General features: G+C 43.5%; 1 protein-coding gene across 1 annotated transcript; it reads right to left on the reverse strand.

Annotated features, from left to right (window-relative positions):
• Positions 1–5,338: 5,338 nt before the first annotated feature.
• EEF1A1 (eukaryotic translation elongation factor 1 alpha 1) lies at positions 5,339–11,709 on the reverse strand. The gene is made up of 8 exons (XM_055433263.2): positions 11,560–11,709; positions 10,451–10,628; positions 10,008–10,187; positions 9,592–9,888; positions 9,361–9,511; positions 9,007–9,263; positions 8,688–8,922; positions 5,339–8,587 (listed from the first exon to the last, which is right to left on the reverse strand). Exons 2-8 carry the CDS (start codon positions 10,592–10,594, stop codon positions 8,463–8,465), a joined length of 1,389 nt encoding a protein of 462 aa, XP_055289238.1. The 5' UTR covers positions 10,595–10,628; positions 11,560–11,709; the 3' UTR covers positions 5,339–8,462.
• Positions 11,710–19,852: the final 8,143 nt, after the last annotated feature.

A 19,852-nucleotide genomic window follows, 5' to 3' on the forward strand; every position in this document is an offset into this window, starting at 1 on the left:
AAATGAACTAGGAACCTAAACAGACATTTCTCCAAAGACATTCAGATGGCCAATAAGCACATGAAAAGATACTCAACATTACTAATTATTAGAGAAGTGCAAATCAAAACTACCATAGGTATCACTTCATACCAGTCAGAATGGTCATCATCAAAAATTATTAAAATAATAATAAATGCTGGAGAGGGTGTGGAGAAAAGGGAACATTCCTACATTACTGGTAGGAATGTAGATTGACGCAACCACTATGTAGAACAGTATGGAAGCTCCTTAAAAACAAACTATAGTTGCTATATGGTCCAGCAATCCCACTTCCAGGTATTTATCTGGAGAAAACGCTGTCTTGAAAAAATACATGCGCCCCTATGCTCATAACACTATTTACAATAGACAAGAAATGGAAGCAGTGTTGCTGCTGCTGCTAAGTCGCGTCCGACTCTGTGCAACCCCATAGACGGCAGCCCAACAGGCTCCGCTGTCCCTGGGATTCTCCAGGCAAGAACACTGGAGTGGGTTGCCATTTCCTTCTCCAATACGTGAGTGAAGTCGCTCAGTCGTGTCCAACTCTTAGAAACCCAATGGACTGCAGCCTACCAGGCTCCTCCGTCCATGGGATTCTCCAGGCAAGAGTATTGGAGTGGGGTGCCATTGCCTTCTCCGTATAAGCAGTGTAAATGACTATCAAAAGATGGATGAAAATGTGGTGTATATACACAACAGAATATTACTTAGTCTATACAAAAGGAACAATGCCATTTGCATTGTTGGACCTACATAGATGGACCTAAAGAATAGTAAGCCAAGTATGATTATCGGTTATATGTGGAATCTAAAAAGTAATACAAATGAATTTACATACAAAACAGAAACAGGCCCATAGATAGAAAACAAACATCGTTACCAAATGGGAAGGGCTGGGGGAGGATAAATTAGGAATTTTGGAGTAATATATACACACTGAATTTGGAAAACTCACCAGTGGCCACAGGACTGGAAAAGGTCAGTTTTCATTCCAATCCCAAAGGCAGACAATGCCAAAGAATGCTCAAACTACCGCACAATTGCATTCATCTCATAAACTAGCTCAAAATTCTCCAAGCCAGGCTTCAACAGTACATGAACCATGAACTTCCAGATGTTCAAATTCATTTAGAAAAGGCAGAGGAACCAGAGATCAATTGCCAGGATCTGCTGGATCATCGAAAAAGCAAGAGTTCCAGAAAAATATCTATTTCTGCTTTATTGACTATACCAAAGTCTTTGACTGTGTGGATCACAATACACTGGAAAATTCTTCAAGAAGTGGGAATACCAGACCAACTGACCAGCCTCCTGAGAAATCTGCATGCAGGTCAAGAAGCAACAGTTAGAACTGGACATGGAACAACAGACTGGTTCCAAATTGGGAAAAGAGTACATCAAGGCTGTATGTTGTCATCCTGCTTATTTAGCTTATATGCAGAGTACATCATGAGAAATGCTGGACTGGATGAAGCACAAGTTGGAATCAAGACTGCCGGGAGAAATATCAATAACCTCAGATATGCAGATAACACCACCCTTATGGCAGAAAGTGAAGAGGAACTAAAGAGCCTCTTGATCAAAGTGAAAGAGGAAAGTGAAAAAGCTGGCTTGAAGCTCAACATTCAGAAAATTAAGATCATGGCATCTGGTCCCATCACTTCATGGCAAATAGATGGGGAAACTGAGACAGACTTTATTTTGGGGGGCTCCAAAACCATTGCAGATGGAGACTGCAGTCACGAAATTAAAAGATTATGACCAACCTAGACAGCGTATTAAAAAGCAGAGACATTACTTTTCCAACAAAGGTCTGTCTAGTCAAAATTATGGTCTTTCCAGTAGTCATGCATGGATGTGAGAGTTGGACTATAAAGAAGGCTGAATGCCTAAGAATTGTTGCTCTTAAACTTGGTGTTGGAGAAGACTCTTGAGAGTCCCTTGGACTGCAAGGAGATCCAACCAGTCCATCCTAAAGGAAATCAGTCCTGAATATTCACTGGAAGCACTGATGTTGAAGCTCCAACACTTTGGCCACCTGATGTGAAAAACTGACTCATCTGAAAAGACCCTGATGCTGGGAGATTGAAGGTGGAAGAAGGGGACGACAGAGGATGAGATGGTTGGATGGCATCACCAACTCAATGGACATGAGTTTTAGTAAACTCCAGGAGTTGATGATAGACAGGGAGGCCTGGCATGCTGTAGTCCATGGGGTCCCAAAGAGCTAGACTGAGAGACTGAACTGTATACACTATCATATAAAAATACGGTATTTTCCAAAGATGACCACAACTTCCGTCTCACATGCTCTTCCTACCACATAACAGGGACACTCCTCTCACCTAGAGTTGGGGTCTATGGAGTGAACCAGTGACTACAGAAATGACATTACATGAATTTCAAAGCTGAGTTCTATTAAAGATAATAAGGCTTCGATCTGGTTCCTTTAGGATACTCACTCATGGAACCCAGGGCCTGCCACAAAGAAACCCAGGCCACATGAAATGGTCACAGGTGATTTTATGCAAAGAGCAAACTCACTGGAAAAGACTGATGCTGGGAAAGATTGAGGGCAGGAGAAGGGGACAACTGAAGATGAGATTGGTTGGATAGCATTGCCAACTCAATGAATGAGTTTGAGCAAACTCCAGGAAAGAGACAACACAGGGAAGCCTGGTGTGGTACAGTCCACGGGGTTGCAAAGAATCAGACATGACTAGTGACTAAATAACAGAAAATTGGGACACATTCCTTCCTCTCCCCACTCCCATACCTGAAAGCCAGCCAGGGCTTGCTACACAGGTGGTTCTGCTTCAAGTCACTAATTCACAAGCCACATACACATTCACACACTCCACCTGCTATCAGTCTATTTACGGAAGTTGAGATCTCTCAATTGTGCAGATTTCTACTAGGGCAAGAACTAGTAACTTGTGTAGTAACTGCCTTATGTAGTGTGTGGATCAAAGATAAAACTGCAGAATCAACCCATGATGGACATTTGGCCTAAAACAACTGACCTCTGGGCTGTCCTGATACATTTTTTTAAAAAAGCTATGAGATTTAACTCACATACAACATTCACCTCTTTAAAGTATACAAGTCAATGGTGTGGAGTATATCTACTGTTGTGTAACCATCACTAAATTTTAGAATACTTTTAATCATTGCTTTCTCTCCGGCTCTGTCTAGTCTGGACATGTGATGTAAATGGAATCATACAAAAAGAAAAAGATAACCAGGGACTTCCCTGGCAGTCTAGTGGTTAAGACTCTGCACTTCCACTGCAGGATGTGTGGGTTCAAACCCTTGTCAAATGTGGAATTAAGATCCTACATGTTGCCATGCAGTGAGGCCAAAAAAACCAACAAAACAAAAACAAAAATATATAACCAACAAAATCTACTGTATAGTACAAGGAACAGTATTTTTTAATAACCTATGTAAGAAGAGTCTGGGAAAAAAACATTAAGTCCCTAAGTCATGTCCAACTCTTTTGCGACCCTATGGAATATAGGGATTTCCCAGGCAAGAATAGTGGTGTGGGTTACCAGTTCCCAATCCAGGGATGAAACCCGTGTCTCCTGCTTGGCAGGCAGATTCTTTACCACTGAGCCACCTGGGAAGCCCCTGAAAAAGAATATATACACACATTAACTGAGTCACTTTGCTATACACTGAAAAAACAACATTGTAAATCAACTATACCTCAGTTTAAGAAACAGCTGTAGGAAATGAAGTGTTTAGCTCAGATGTAACTGAGAGGTACCGACTGGCATCTTCAGGTAAATTAGTAACTCTTACAAAAGAAATCATTCAATTAGACGGAGAGAATACCCTAGTTATGTCAGCAGCAATAATATTTAAATAAATTTCAAGAAAAAAATTCATCCAGCAATGGGATGATTTAGTAGCCTACATACCTGTCTCTCGTTTGTAATAGGAGTGATAGTGCTATGGGGCTTCCCAGGTGACTCAGAGATAACCTGCCTGCCAAGGAAAGGGATGCTGGAGACTGCGGGTTCAATCCCTGGGTCGGGGAGATCCCCTGGAAAAGGAATGACAACCCACTCCAGTATTCTTGCCTGGAAAATTCCATGAACAGAGGAGCCTAGTGGGCTACAGTCCATGGGGTCAAAGAGTCGTGGGCTACAGTCAATGAGGTCAGAAAGTGTCAGACACAACTGAGCCTCTGACAACCACACACTGACAAAAGTTATAAACTAAAAATTGCAGTGAGTATATTCAAAATCGATTTTGAGTAGTTAAGAGGTTTTTTAGGTTTTCAAGACTTTTCTAGGGCTCTCCTGGTAGCTCAGCTGGTAAAGAATCTGCTTGCAATGCAGACCTAGGTTCGATCCTTAGGTTGGGAAAATCCCCTGGAGAAGGAATAGGCTAGCCACTCCAGTGTTCTTGCCTGGATAATTCCATGGACAGAGGAGCCTGGCAGGTTACAGTCCATGGGATCCCAAAGACTCAGACAGGACTGAGTGACTCACACCCACAAGACTTCTGATTCTATTGTTATGAAGTAGTGCAACATTTTCAATTCAGTAATTTTTACTTACCCTTTAAGGTCTCAGCTATTTCTGACAAATAACCTTCTCTAGCCAATCTAAATTACATCTTTCACTCTTGCCGTTCACAGCATCCTTCTTTCCGTTAAGAGCATCACCAGAACCCAGAATTTTACCTACTTAACTCAGTATCTAGTTCCCCATCTATCAACTCAAAGGGCACAGACTGTATCCGTTTTGTTCACAATCCTATCCCAAGTGTGTGGAGTAGAACAGTCTGGCGCCCGTCCTACAGTCTCAAGTGTTAACAGTCAAAGTAAGTGTTGGTTGCTCAGTGGAGCCCAACTCTGCAACCCAAGACTGCAGCCCACCAGGCTCCTCTGTCCATGACATTTTCCAGGCAAGGATACTGGAGCAGTTTGCCATTTCTTTCTCCAGAGGTTCCCAACCCAAGGATCGAACCCGGGTCTCCTGCACTGCAGGCAGGTTCTTTACCGACTGAGCTACAAGGAAAGCCTTGGTCAAATTAATTTTCATTAAAAAATTAATCACATCAGGGACTTCCTTGGTTATCCAATGGTTAAGAATCCACTTTGCAATGCAGAGGATGTGGGTTCGATCCCTGGTCAGGCAACTAACCCTATACACCCACAGCTAGAGAACCCCTACCTGTGCTGCAATGGAAAATAAATTTTAGCAGTTTCAAGTATACACTTGCCAAGAACTAATAAGCAATCCCACTCCTAGGTTTCTACACAAGGGAAAGGAAAACCTATAATCACACACAAACCTACATGTGAATGTTTAGTGGTTTATTTGTAATTATCCAAAACAATCAATGTCCCTCAGCTGTAAACAAGCTTATAGTTATTAAAAAGGAACAGATTACTGATACATGCAGAACAGATCATCTCAAAGGCATCATGCTAAGTAAAGAAACCAGATTCAAAGACTACATATGGTATCAATTCAGGTATGTGACACTGCTGAAAACGAAACAGGAAAAGAATATAGGTCAGTAGTTACCAAGAATAAGAGGTAGAGAAGAGTGATTGACCACACAGGGGTATAGGGAATTTGGGGGAGGGGGAAGGTGATGGAAATATTAAATATTCTATACCAAGATTGTAGTAAATAAACTTTTTTGGTAAACTTTATCAAAAGTTTCAAAACGCTTTTACAAGGTAAATTTTAGGTTAAGGACCTCAATAAAAAAAGTGGTAGGACCTTTAAAATATTCCGCTAAGTTTTCTATTATTTATTGCTTACTTGAAATATTAACGTGATCTTTGTTGTCACTGAGCACTCAAGGCTGGGAGATCCATGGGCCTGCTGAAGGCAGTTTCCAAACAAAAAAGTTTTTTCTAAATCACTATCACCTGAGCAAGCAGTGCAACTTCAATTGTGATTTTAAGTAGTCTAGGAAATCCCCAGAGGCCTGCAAACTCTGATGCCACCTGGGTGAGCGAATCTTTAGGTTTGAAAGAAAAAAGGACAGAAGTCATGAAAAGCTAAACCAGATCAGGGAAAATTTCAGAAACGTTGCAAATAAAGGAAAATATATTTCATTGCACCTTCTTTCTCATATGGAAGAGCTTGCTCTTCTTCCCTTATCCAAAGATTGAGAACTCATGCTGCTGACTCCTTTTAAGATACAAGGGAATAACACCTTTAATTCTCAACTGAGTGTATATAGTCCTGCAGCATTTCACAATGACATCTAATACCTATCAATCAAAAACAAAGACATCTTGACACAAGTTTTCATCCCTTTTCTAGAGCTGTCCATTTCAAAAATTGTATAGAGCCAGCAGCAGCCTATTTTGGCAGGAGCTCAGTGCTCAACCTAGCAAAAGGTAACCAAGGTAAATACACTTTAATAAAATCTATAGTCCTGTCCTGGTATTATATACCCCATTCTGCAAATATACTAATAACCAAGCTCTTCAGTACAAGCAATCCACTTTTGGACAGACCAGAACCAAGCCAGATGAATTGCTCATGCGCTTGAAAAAACCCCCAAAGCATAGTTAATCTGGCCAAAACTCATTCTACATTGCCTATTCTGGAAGTAGGATGAAGTATCATTTTTTTGGAAATCAGACTGCCTCTCATATTCTGAAACCACACAAGAATTCCTGGGGCCAAGTTTCAACAAGATTACATTTCAATAGCTAGGCAATTTTAAAAATGGCGTTTAAGGTCAAGCACTAATTTGTTTTATAAATCTTCTCAGTCAGTTCATATGCAGAAAGGCAACTATAAAAAACAGTAAAACATTCATCCTGAACCTAGAAATTCGTGTTTTAAACTAGTCTGTAGTGACCACCAGTAGGTGGCACTCACAGCAATTCTGTACAGACAAATCTATGGTTCCAAGTATGCCAACTGTCTCCTTACACTTCCACTTAAAGCTCTTTTCTGCAGTGAAACCTTGTGAAGACAAATCTCTCCTGGTAACTGTCAGATTTACATCAGCTATTTACTAGCTAGCAATCTTTATTCATATCTCCTTTAATTAGTTAACAACATACCTGTCAAAACATTAAGGAACAAGCTAGGGACCAAATCTTGTCATTTTAGAGCCCCTACCAATGGCCATAATTTTTTACCCAGGAAAAACTGCAATTAGCAATCCACCTGTCTACAGCTCATAGGATGCTATTCTCAAAAGGCTTCTAGAATGGTATCTGGTGTGACTTCACCAGTTTCAGCTGGATTAACTTTCATATTATAAAAGACAAGTTATCAGATACAGAATTACTCAGTTTCTACAAATGCATAAGATTTACTATCAAAACCAAGGTTAACTTAGAATTACATTGCTTATACCCAGAGACCAATTATCAACTGACTACCTTGTTTTTCCCATTTGTGACCAAGCCCTGCAATTGACAGGTTACCAAATTCCTCTAGAGTTTAGGGTTATTTTCAAACTGTCAAATTATAGCAACCTGCAAATTTTCCAATTTCTAGTTTTTAAAATGGCAGTTAACTTTGAAAACATTTTAACTAGATAAACCTACACTCAGACCCAAATGAGCCATACTTCCTCACTTATGATATTTACCACCATACCTCCTTGCCAATGTAGCAATGTTCTCTTCACCCAACCTTGCCCATTAGATGAGAATTCCCATATATAAAGTTCATTTCTATTTAAGTGACAGGAAACACAATTAGCCTCCAGCATCTTTTATTTTTCCTAGAACCTGTATACAATTAACTCTAGCAGGGCAGTACTCAATACTGTTTAAGCCTCACATTTTAGATTAATTATAAATGTGAATGGACATCCTCATAACTTGGAAACTAAATGACGTAAGATTTATTCATTTATGTAACCATACAAAATTTTATATGCAACAGGAGCTTTTATACTATAGAATCTGACCTTACAAACTAGCTTACATATAAAACATACTCTGCTCATCTGTCCTATCTAGAAAGTGTTGCACCAATGCTTAAGTTGTTATTAAAACAGGTGAGTTCTCAACACAAGGTTAACAAACCTGAAACTCCACCCTAGAAATACAAACCCATAATTTGAAAATTGTTTTACCAGAAATAGCTTATGAGCAACAACCAAAGTAGTACTATAGGGAGTTACAGTGTTGACCAAAAGAAGACACAGGTTTCTCATTAAACTTTTTTTAATGGGTCTCAAATTCTGTGACAGATTTTTGGTCAAGTTGTTTTCATTAAAAAGTACTGATTTTAAAAACTAATAACTTAAACTGCCACACACAAAACATATGGTCCACAAAAACATTCTCCTTTCCTTCTGAAGGTTTTACGATGCATTGTTATCATTAACCAGTCTTTTACTATTAAACTTAAATGGCCAATTGAGACAAACAGTTCTGAGACCGTTCTTCCACCACTGATTAAGACTGGGGTGGCAGGTATTGGGGATAATATTCATTTAGCCTTCTGAGCTTTCTGGGCAGACTTGGTGACCTTGCCAGCTCCAGCTGCCTTCTTGTCCACTGCTTTGATGACACCCACAGCGACTGTCTGTCTCATGTCACGCACAGCAAAACGGCCTATGAAAACAAATATTGCATTACCATTAGAGAAATTTTTCAAGCCTTTAAATTTACTTCTAAAACTTAGCTTTTAATTACAGCAGAAAAACATCCTTACCCAGGGGAGGATAGTCAGAGAAGCTCTCGACACACATGGGCTTGCCAGGAACCATATCAACGATGGCAGCGTCACCAGATTTCAAGAATTTAGGGCCATCTTCTAGCTTCTTCCCGGAACGACGATCAATCTTCTCCTTCAGCTCAGCAAACTTGCAAGCAATGTGAGCTGTGTGACAATCCAGCACAGGTGCATATCCAGCACTGATTTGGCCTGGGTGGTTCAAAATAATCACCTGGAAAGAAGACTTGCATTTAGTTGAGTCTCAAAGAACCTTAAAGTTATAGCAGTAAATAAAAACCTGTCTGTTAAGTGTTACCTGAGCTGTGAAGCCAGCAGCTTCCATGGGTGGATCATTTTTGCTGTCACCAGCCACATTGCCACGACGGACATCTTTGACAGACACATTCTTGACATTGAAGCCCACATTGTCCCCAGGAAGGGCTTCACTCAATGCTTCATGGTGCATTTCTACAGACTTCACTTCAGTTGTTACGTTGACTGGAGCAAATGTGACCACCATACCAGGTTTGAGAACTCCAGTCTCCACACGACCCACAGGGACAGTACCAATACCTAAAATAAACGTTTACAGCACTTAATAAATGCCTCAAACGCAGGCAGAAAGTATTGTACCAACCCAGACAAATTCTAATGGTTTTACTCTACTTACCACCAATTTTATAGACATCCTGGAGAGGCAAACGCAAGGGTTTGTCAGTTGGGCGAGTTGGTGGCAGGATGCAATCCAGAGCTTCAAGCAGGGTGGTTCCACTGGCATTGCCATCCTTACGGGTGACTTTCCATCCCTTGAACCATGGCATCTAAAACAAAAAAGACTGAGTTACCATCAATCTAAACCCCCTTACAGAACTTAAGTCTTTAAAACTTGAAAATTACTTACGTTAGCACTTGGCTCCAGCATGTTGTCACCATTCCAGCCAGAAATTGGCACAAATGCTACTGTGTCGGGGTTGTAGCCAATTTTCTTAATGTAGGTGCTGACTTCCTTAACAATTTCCTCGTATCTCTTCTGGCTGTAGGGTGGCTCAGTGGAATCCATTTTGTTAACACCAACAATTAGTTGTTTCACACCCAGGGTGTAAGCCAGAAGGGCATGCTCACGGGTCTGCCCGTTCTTAGAGATACCGGCTTCAAATTCACCAACACCAGCAGCAACAATCAGGACAGCACAGTCAGCCTTTGAAAAAAAACAAGTCCACATCCTGTTAAACAGAAGTTCTTCAAAAGGATCCATGGCTTTACCAGTGTAAAAACAGACCCAAAGAGTTATTTTCAGTAGTTTTTAGTCTCACAAACCTGGGATGTGCCTGTAATCATGTTTTTGATGAAGTCTCTGTGTCCTGGGGCATCAATGATGGTAACATAGTACTTGCTGGTCTCGAATTTCCACAGGGAGATATCAATGGTGATACCACGCTCACGTTCAGCTTTCAGTTTGTCCAAGACCCAGGCATATTTGAAGGAGCCCTTTCCCATCTAGAAAGATCAAGGACGATTACTTGGTAACTAAAACATGATCTAACTCCAGCAGGAAATTCTTTTCCCTAACTTGGACAAAATGCTGGATTTCACTTTCAACTGTTACACTAAGTGCATTTATCTTATTTTCAAAAGTTAACTAACAACAAACTTTGCAATATACCTTGTAACTAGTGAAGTCTAGACTAGTGACTAGTTTTCGGAAAATTTACCACTCAATGCACTTGCTCAACCAATATTCTCATCCCAAGCTTGCCTACCTCGGCAGCCTCCTTCTCGAACTTCTCAATTGTTCTCTTGTCGATCCCGCCACATTTGTAGATCAGATGGCCAGTCGTGGTAGACTTCCCTGAATCTACGTGCCCAATGACAACGATGTTGATGTGGGTCTTCTCCTTTCCCATTTTATCTTAGGTTTAGCGGCGGTTTTCACGACACCTAATTAGAAAGGGGTGGGGAGTGTGGGAAACACTTTAAACCACTGTCCGGAAGCTGAAGAAAAAGCCACGATACGAACTCCAAGGGCAAATTCCAAGGAGCATTACAACCAGCGCCAAGCTGGCCCAACTCAAGTCTCCACCCATAAGCTCCACCGTCCAGACCCCCTCCCCCACCACATGTGTCGCTCTGGAACCGCGAGGCATCGAGGGGCCAGGACGGCGCCCAGTCCGCCCCGGGGTGGGAGGGGGGGGTCCCAAGCAAGCGGCGTCAGGCGGGGACGGGTCTGGGGCCTTTGTGCGGGTGACTCACCGGCCGCTCCCCGCCCGGGCCGCCGCGTCCTCCATTTTGAAGCCGTGCAGCGGGGCCGGGGAGCGGCCATCTTTCCGCGCACGCAACTGGTGCCGGGCGGGGCGGCGCTCTCAGCTCGCCCGGCCGCCACGGCTCTCCGGCCCCGCCTCGGCCCAGCGAGGCCGCGCTGGCATGTGCGCCGGCGAAGCAGGCCAGCGCCCTCAGCGCCTCGCGGCCGCCCCCCACCCCGGAACCCGACGAGCGCCGAGAAGCCCATCCTGTCAGCCCCCGGCAGGCCTCGGGCGAACCGCCCCGGCCGAATCTACCCGCGGCTGTGTGGAGTTGCTCAACTGTGTGTGTGGCGGCCGAGTGGGGGGAAACCCGGCGGCAAAGCGCGGCGGGATCCACACGCAGCGGCCACGGTGCCGCAGCCCAAGCCTCAACCCAAGCACGAGGCGAAGGGACTGTGAGAAAAGTGCAAGGCCTCGAACTCTCCCCACCGCCCCCCACCCGTTCACACCCCGAAATTCGGGTCAAGAACATGGTGAAGATGCCCACGGGCGCGGCGGGAGAGACACGCACGCGAAGGCCGCGGCCGTCGGCGGAGGCCGGGCCCACCGAAACCACACCGGGCACTCACCTGTATCCTGGCGGCAAACCCGTTGCGAAAAAGAACGTTCACGGGGACTACGGCACTTATATACCGTCCTCCCCCACCCTCGGGGAAAAGGGCGGAGCCAGCACACGACACCACTTTCCCAGTTTACCCTGCGCCGCCTCCACCAGGCACCAGTTCAATCTCCGTCCCCTCCCCCCACCTCTCGGGGACCGTGGGCGATGTACTCTCAGCCCACTGACGAGCGCTGGGCGCCCCGCGCATGCTCCTCTAGACCAAGAGGAGGACGAGAGCGGGTGGGTGGGGGGCGGGGACGAGCGCGCCCTCGGTTCCAGGGTAGTGGGAGTTTATCGACGGTCCCTGGGCTTCCCCCAGGCAGTGGCGAGTCCTCCTTTTGTATGAATTACTCGCTGCACGGCTTGGGGGTGGGGCGGCGAGGAGGCGGCCGGGTGGGGACGTCCAGAAGCTTCCCTCTATACCATTCCGGGTTTAACTGCAGAGATCGATATTGGGGTATCCCTTTATCCCGCAGTCCGTCTCCCGTCCCCAGGCTTGCCGTCTCGCGGGTTCCGGACCAACTCCTCGAGCTGCCTGCTGTACCGGGGCTGGTGTCTCACTGGCTCCTGCCCTCCGCGCCCCTTCCTGCTGAAGAGAAGTCTAAGGCCCGGGGATCCGGGCGGCGGGCGAGGGCGGAGGCCGACAGGGCCGGAGAATCCACGAATGGTTCGGTTCGGAGGCCAGCAGCCGGACGAATATACTCCAGGGGCAGCCTCTTGGCTTTCGCCATTCAAAGATTTTATTCAAAGTTCATACCACACAGTCAGCCATGTGGTACTCCAGATGTCCAGTTTTTCAGTTTAGAATAGAATTAAATCCTGCAGTTTGCTTTACTTCTAACTCTAGTGTTATTACGTTAACGAAATCCTGAGCCTGTGTCTGGTCTCCTGGTACATTTTCCAGTGTACATTCATTTGATTGCAAGCATGGAAAAACCTAAAAAGAGTTTCTCATATTCAGCCTTTCCACAGCATCTCATGCAGAGACTAAGATCTACAGCATCAGCAAGCTTATCCACGCAGTTTACAGAATCTGACACTGCTGTGAAATCACTGCTTCCCAAAAATGGCCCATCCCGTTTAAGTAATTAGCCTCATTTTCAGTCATCCTGTTGATTGTAACTACATTTTAGGCATAAATCTAAGGTGAGACTGAATGAGGCCTTTTTAGTTTGGCAATAAGGGCAGACTCTCAGAAACACTCCTGCAGAAGAAGCTTTATCTTTAATGAGCTTAATTACTAGATCATTTTCTTGGAGAAGAAAATGGCAACCCACTCCAGTATTCTTGCCTGGAGAATTTCGTGGACAGAGGAGCCTGGCGGGCTGCAGTCCATGGGATCGCAAAGAGTCGGACACGACAGAGTAATTAACACATTTTGTCTCTTCTTCCACATATAGCACATCAGGACAACTTTTTGAGCCAATCTGTTAACACATATTTGAGAACCTACTATGTGTCCAGGGCAAAGTGAAGCTCTGTGACATGCACAAAAGAAGTACCTCCTTTTGGAGAGAAACCTACAATCAAATTAGAAGAGGAAACATATATAAAACAGTGGGAAGCAGTTAAAGGCAAATTTTCATGGTCTTTAATTTCATTCTATAATTCTATAATATGTTCAATTTCAATTCTATAATATAGTTCTTTCAGTTTCATTCTATAATATAGTTCTTCCAGTCCTAGCTTTCAGCCACTTCTCAGAATCCAAATGCCATTTTTATCTTTTTAAAAGAAAGTCTTTTGTTACAGCTTTCCTACATCTTGTTTTACCATTCTTTGTAGTCATACATTTCTAAAAATCAAGTTTTTCTTTCTTCATTAGGAGTCTGTAGGCTTGTTTTAACATTGAGATAGTTTTCATGAAAGAAACTAGGCCATATGAAGTTTCTCTAGAAATATGTGTAATATCTGTTTCTAGCAAAAAAAAGCCTTTTCTATATTTCTAGCTTTTCTTCTTCCACAAATTATTTTTTCACAGTGCGTTTCCCTAGTGTCCTTACCCAGTCATATGCATGTGGAATGAAATTATCTTGATATGCCAGTCATGTTTGTAATAAGATAAAGATGTAAGAAGTACAAGAGAAAACAACTCACTAGGAATAGAACAATGCAAATACCTCTGCTCTTGTTAACTTGGAAACATTAACTAATGGCTAATCTCTTGGAATTAGATTCCCACAGTCATTTGTGTATCACAGTGATACTAACAGCACAGTGTTATTTCATATTAAGATTAGGTTGCCACATTAGATTTATTATTTTACATGCTTCTTTACCATGCTTTCTTTCCATACTCCTCAGATGGTTTAGGTGTGTACATTATTGGAGGTCATACTAACAGGACTGACAACATTTGGAAACTTAAAGAACCGGTTATTTAGTGACAGGAGGGAAGGAAGCAAAGACTAAAGACACCCAAAGTTGAATAATTCAAAGTTTTACATGAAATCCAGAATTGTAGTTAGCATCTAATCTAAGAAAGTCAAAATGAAAGCAGATATTGGTAAGAGGAAAATATCCAATATAATTTGTTTAGAAAAAAATATTAGTGAGATACGTGACCTCTGTAAAATAGGCACAATTGATTGAAAGTTGTTCCCAAGGCCTGAGCCTGCGGATCCGTATATACACTTGATAAACACCTTTCAGAGAATCCTTCTTCAAAATAGTTCCAAGGGAACTGCAAAATTCTACAACAGTCCTTGATTGGTCACATAAGTAACCTACAGAGGACCTTAGTCCTGCTGCGCTAACGGCCGAGACTTTAGAGAACTGGAGGGATCTCGAGCCATAGAGCGAGTTAGGGTTAGACGGCGGCCCCAAGCCGCTGCTCGGAGCAGAGCCCACGTCTGTGCTCCGGGTGGACGTGGAGGGCGGCGGGAAACGCGTCGCACGGCAGCCCCGCGCGGCTCAGGGCGCGCCGGTGTGCACGGGAGGGCGAGCCCGCGCCTCGCGTGCGCTCCGACACCTGTGGGCAGGCCGGGCGGCGGCGGCCGCGGAATCGGCTCACTCGGCGCCGAGGAGGCCCCGCCCCGGGCCCGCCCCCTGCTTGAGGTCACTCTCTGGACGCGGACGGCGGAAGGAAGCGCCCGGGAGGAGGCCGAAAACCCCGCGTGGCCGAGGCGGGGGATGGTCTTCGTTAGCTTCGCGCGTCTGCGCTTTGCCCCAGACCCCCTGTTTTGCATGTAATCTTAGCACATCTTTCCCACGGCGTTACAGCACTTACAGTGTGCCTTTAACTCAAGCGGTGACAGTAACGTTGTTGAGACTTGTAAATGTGTTTCGGGGGTCGCAATCTAAGGTCGTTATTTTGCTTGAGATTTTCCTTCACATTGCTTATACCCTTCAGAGTAGCAGGCTGTTAAAATACATTGTCGTCAATATCTTCGCGACGCCTTTTACGGGGAGGGGGGTGGGGAAGATCTTGCTAATAACCAAATAAATGTATTCAGTAAAACAGTGAGCAATTTCTTTGGGATATCCGTACAGTAATTGTGATGCACCAAGCGTCTTTCGGTATTGGCTAATCACTCTGGGGCCAAATTTAGAGCAGCTTTAAGTAATTACATTTTTGCTGTGGCTTGCCACATTTTCATCTTGCCTCTGCCAATTGAAAATGATTTTTAAAAGGGTAGTTTAGAAAATGATTATGCCAGGGAATTTGAACTGAGAAGCCAAGTTAAATGGTACTTCGGAGTGCCAGGCACCGTTCTAATATTTGCAATATTTAATGTAACCCCAGCACCCATACTTTACAGATGGGGAGCCTACAGGTAACTGAGAGTATGTGGGTAATAGGCAAATGCAGACATAAATTCTTTTTTAAAGTTTCGCTTTATTTCTGCAAAAGTAGTAAAAATATATCGCCTTGCTTTTTACAGTTAATACATATTGGAGATCTTTTCTGTGAGGACATTGTGTCCAGCAGAGCAGCGTTGAAACCCAAAAAGTCGGACCAGAGAGCTAGTCCTGAGTATTACCAGCAGATCTAGGCAGCACAGTCTAATGAAAGTTGCAGAGGTTTTGGATCAAGGAGCCCTCTGTCTGCTGCTTACACATCTCTGATACCCAGCAGTCTTGGCTTCTCAGTTCATGTGTTACATGGGTCTGCTCATTACTCTTACTGAGCACCTACCTCACAATTCTATTCTAACATGCAATGACATGAAAAGATACCACCGAGGGCATTCAATTATCTAGTAAAGACCATGTTTCTATAGGTATTTTGGAGAACACCTGCCCTCAATTGGTATGTGTTGTGATGCTAACTTAATTCAGTAGAGAAGATAAACTCATTGATATCTTTTTATCTGTAAACATGTTGAAATAGGTACATGGTAAAAAATTGTACAAAGTTATACAGAAAAATGTTACTCATCTTTTTTTTTTTTTTAGCAGTTTAGAGAAAGTATAAAGGATATGCCAGGAAAATTAAGGAAACTAAAAATATTTCTGCTACTGCTCTCATGATTTCAAATCCAGTGCCTACCAGGATATATGCTTTCTCATTTGGTATAAAGGAAAAGATAAATAATCTTCCCTAACTACTTATTGTGACTCCACAATATCTCTGTCTATCCACAATATCTATGTCTTCATAGATAACATTGGGCTTCCCAGATGGTGCTAGTTGTAAAGAACCTGCCTGCCAAGGCAGGAGACACAAGAGATGCAGGTTCGATCCCTAGGTTGGGAAGATGCCCTGCAGGAGGGTATGTCAATGCACTTCAGTACTCTTGCCTGGAGAATCCCATAGACAGAAGAGCATGGTGGGCTATAGTCCATAGGGTTGCCCAGAGTTGAACATGACTAAATCAACTTAACATACATAGATAACATGGAACGAACACTGGGTTAAAAGAAGAGCTGGAGTCTGTTTCCACCAATTTATTTTTAGAATTATTTCTTTTTCTTTCTTAAATTATTTATTTATTTATTTGGCTATGCTGGGTCTTAGTTGCAGCATGCAGGATCTTCAGTTACAGCATGGGGGATCTAGTTCCCTGACCAGGGATTAAGCCCTGGTACTCAGCATTAGAAGCTCAGTCTTAGCCACTGGACCACCAGGGAAGTCCCCAAGCAATTTTATTTATTAGCTGTGTGATCTTGGGGTGAACAGTCACCCTTTAACTCATTATCCTACTGTACAGTATCTTATGACATGTATTTTACAGAACTGCTGCTGCTGCTAAGTCACTTCAGTCGTGTCCAACTCTGTGCGACCCCATAGACGGAAGCCCACCAGGCTACCCCGTCCCTGGAATTCTCCAGGCAAGAACACTGGAGTGGATTGCCATTTCCTTCTCCAGTGTGTGAAAGTGAAAAGTGAAAGTGAAGTCGCTCAGTCATGTCCGACCCTTAGCGACCCCACGGACTGCAGCCTACCAGGCTCCTCCATCCATGGGATTTTCTAGGCAATAGTACTGGAGTGGCTTGCCATTGCCTTCTCCATTTTACAGAACTGGGATAATGTAACTGAAGATGCAGACCATTTTTACAAACATTATGGCAGCCTGCTCCTGTGTTCTTGCCTGGAGAATCCCAGGGACGGGGGAGCCTGGTGGGCTTCTGTCTATGGGGTCACACAGAGTCGGACACGACTGAAGTGACTTAGCAGCAGCAGCAGCAGCAGCAGTGCTCTTATAATTAGAAAAGAATTTGTTAGCACTTTCAAAAAGCAAGAAAGAAAAATCTGTTCAAAACACAGATAAATTTACTCTGCCAATTGTCATTATTCATTCTAATAATGAGTAATTCATTCCTTGTAAATATTAGAACTGTCAGTTCACCAATATATGTGATTGTGTGACTGTGTGTATGTGGGTGAGTTCCATAAATGACAGCAACTTTCAACTTATGGCCTTCAGTACGACATAGTAACTGAATAGGACTTCTGAGGTCACTGTTTATTTACCCAGCCATCAAACATTAGTTGAGGGAATTCCCTGGTGACCCAGGGGTTAGGACTCTGTCCCAGGTTTGATCCCTGGTTGGGGAACTAAGATCCCACAAGACAAGCACAGTCACGAACAACCACCTCTGTGTGCCAGATGCTTAACAAGACACTGAGGAGACAAAAACAATCACTGCTGCATGGTATGTGTGGCAGAACTCCGGAGAGGTAGGGAGAGGAAACAAACAGTATGCAGGTAACTCCAGCGGGACATGAGCGCTGGAACCAGGTAAGCCTAGGGTGCTTTTGAACAGTCAGGAGGGACCCAGATTGGGGCAGTGGATGAGGACAGCAGACAGGAGATCTGCTCAGAGTAGAGAGGGTCTCACCTGGTTGGGTAGGAACTGTGGCAGTTGGTCAGTGGAAGGAGGCCGTGGAGGGTGGGTGTTTTGGATGATTGCCCTAGAAGAGGTGAGAAGGAGAGTTTGCACCTTCACGGATAGGAACAGAGAGCAAGATCTACCTGGGGTATTCACTGAGTCCCCCAAAGAAACGGTGAAGAACACCAGGGCTTCGGAGACAAATGGACCTGGGTCCAAGCCTCGGATCCATCACTTCTGAATGTGTGGCTCTGGGCAAGTTTATTGGCCTCTTTAAACTTCAGATCCCTCCTCTATCAAAAGAAGATGACAGTACTTACCCTGTAAAGCTGCTGTAAGAACAAGGTAAGAATCTCAAGTGCTGAGCATGGTTTTTTGCACAACGTTAGAGCAATAATAGGGAAGAAGGCTATGGCAACCCACTCCAGTGCTCTTGCTTGGAGACTCCCATGGATGGAGGAGCCTGGTAGGCTGCAGTCCATGGAGTCGCAAAGACTAGGACACGACTGAAGCGACTTAGCAGCAGCAGCAGCAGAACAATAATTGACAGGCAATTTTTCTTTTTTCCTTTTCTTTGTTTTTTTACCTGATGTGTATATTATCTAATGCTTTCAAAGTGAGACAGATCTGCAGTCAGAAAGCCTTCACCCAAATCCCTGTTGGGTCCACCATAGCTGGTGATGGGATGTTGCTGCTGCTGCTGCTAAGTCACTTCAGTCGTGTCCGACTCTGTGTGACCCCATAGACGGAAGCCCACCAGGCTCCCCTATCCCTGGGATTCTCCAGGCAAGAACACTGGAGTGAGTTGCCATTTCCTTCTCCAATGTGTGAAAGTGAAAAGTGAAAGTGAAGTCGCTCAGTCGTGTCCAACCCTTAGCGACCCCACAGACTGCAGCCTACCAGGCTCCTCCATCCATGGGATTTTCCAGGCAAGAGTACTGGAGTGGCTTGCCATTGCCTTCTCCGGATGGGATGTTAGGCAAGTGATTTAACCTAAGTCTGTTTTCATATCTGTAAAGTGCAGGTAATAATAAATAATATCTACCCTGAAGGATTGTGGCAAGATTAAAGACAGTCAAGGTAAAGTACTTAACCCAATGCCTGGAACCTGGTAAACATCCAATAAATCTTAATTGTCGCTTGTTATTCTTTTTTGTTGTTGTTATTTGAGAGTCCTTGTTAGCTGGAATCTTGTCATAGAGTGAGGTTTCTTTACTAAGAAGATGCCACAATGACCTTGCTTTGCACTCTGTATTTAACATCCAGCAGTTTAGATTTGCTTATTAATTTCCCTATCAGATTCATTTTCAGAATCTTGATGATGCTATGCATTAAATATTATAAAGTTATAGATGTTAACGTTTTTAAAACTAGGATCTTTAAAAATCAAAAGCAGCTTAAAGAATCACCCTTAATTCTGAAGTCCTTTCACATCCTTGTACTTTCCAAGATTAAATGACCTGTATCTTTTTCAAAAAATTATTTTAACATAGTTTTTTTTAATTGCTGCTATGTCATCACCTCTGTTTTTCCAGTACTGTTTGCTTCCCATATATCTACCAGCAAGCTGTTCTTGCTGCAAAAAGAACTTTAGAGACCTTTTTAAAATATATTTATTTATTTATTTGGCTGCACCAGGTCTCAGTTGTGATACTCGGGATCTTTTTTTTTTTTCTTCAGTTGCAGCATATAGAATCTTTAGTTGTGGCACGTGAGCTCTAAGTTATGGCATGTGGGATCTAGTTCCCTGACCAGGGATTGAACTCAGGTTCCCTTAGAAACTTATTTTTAAAAAACACTCAACCATCTTACATTTAATGATTGCTTGAGAAACAGCATGACACACAATCATTAATGAAAAGGCAACAACCAAGTTCTCTGGGGAACCACTATGGTAAGCTATTAGATCATCTATTTTTTTTTTTAGAAGGCACACACTCAAAATGAAAAAAGAATCTAAAAGCCACCATGCGGATGTATGTGTG

The sequence above is a fragment of the Moschus berezovskii genome, chromosome 10, assembly GCF_049115385.1.
Source record: "Moschus berezovskii isolate FMDL1 chromosome 10, NW_MosBer_1.0, whole genome shotgun sequence".
NCBI classification, from domain to species: domain Eukaryota; kingdom Metazoa; phylum Chordata; class Mammalia; order Artiodactyla; family Moschidae; genus Moschus; species Moschus berezovskii.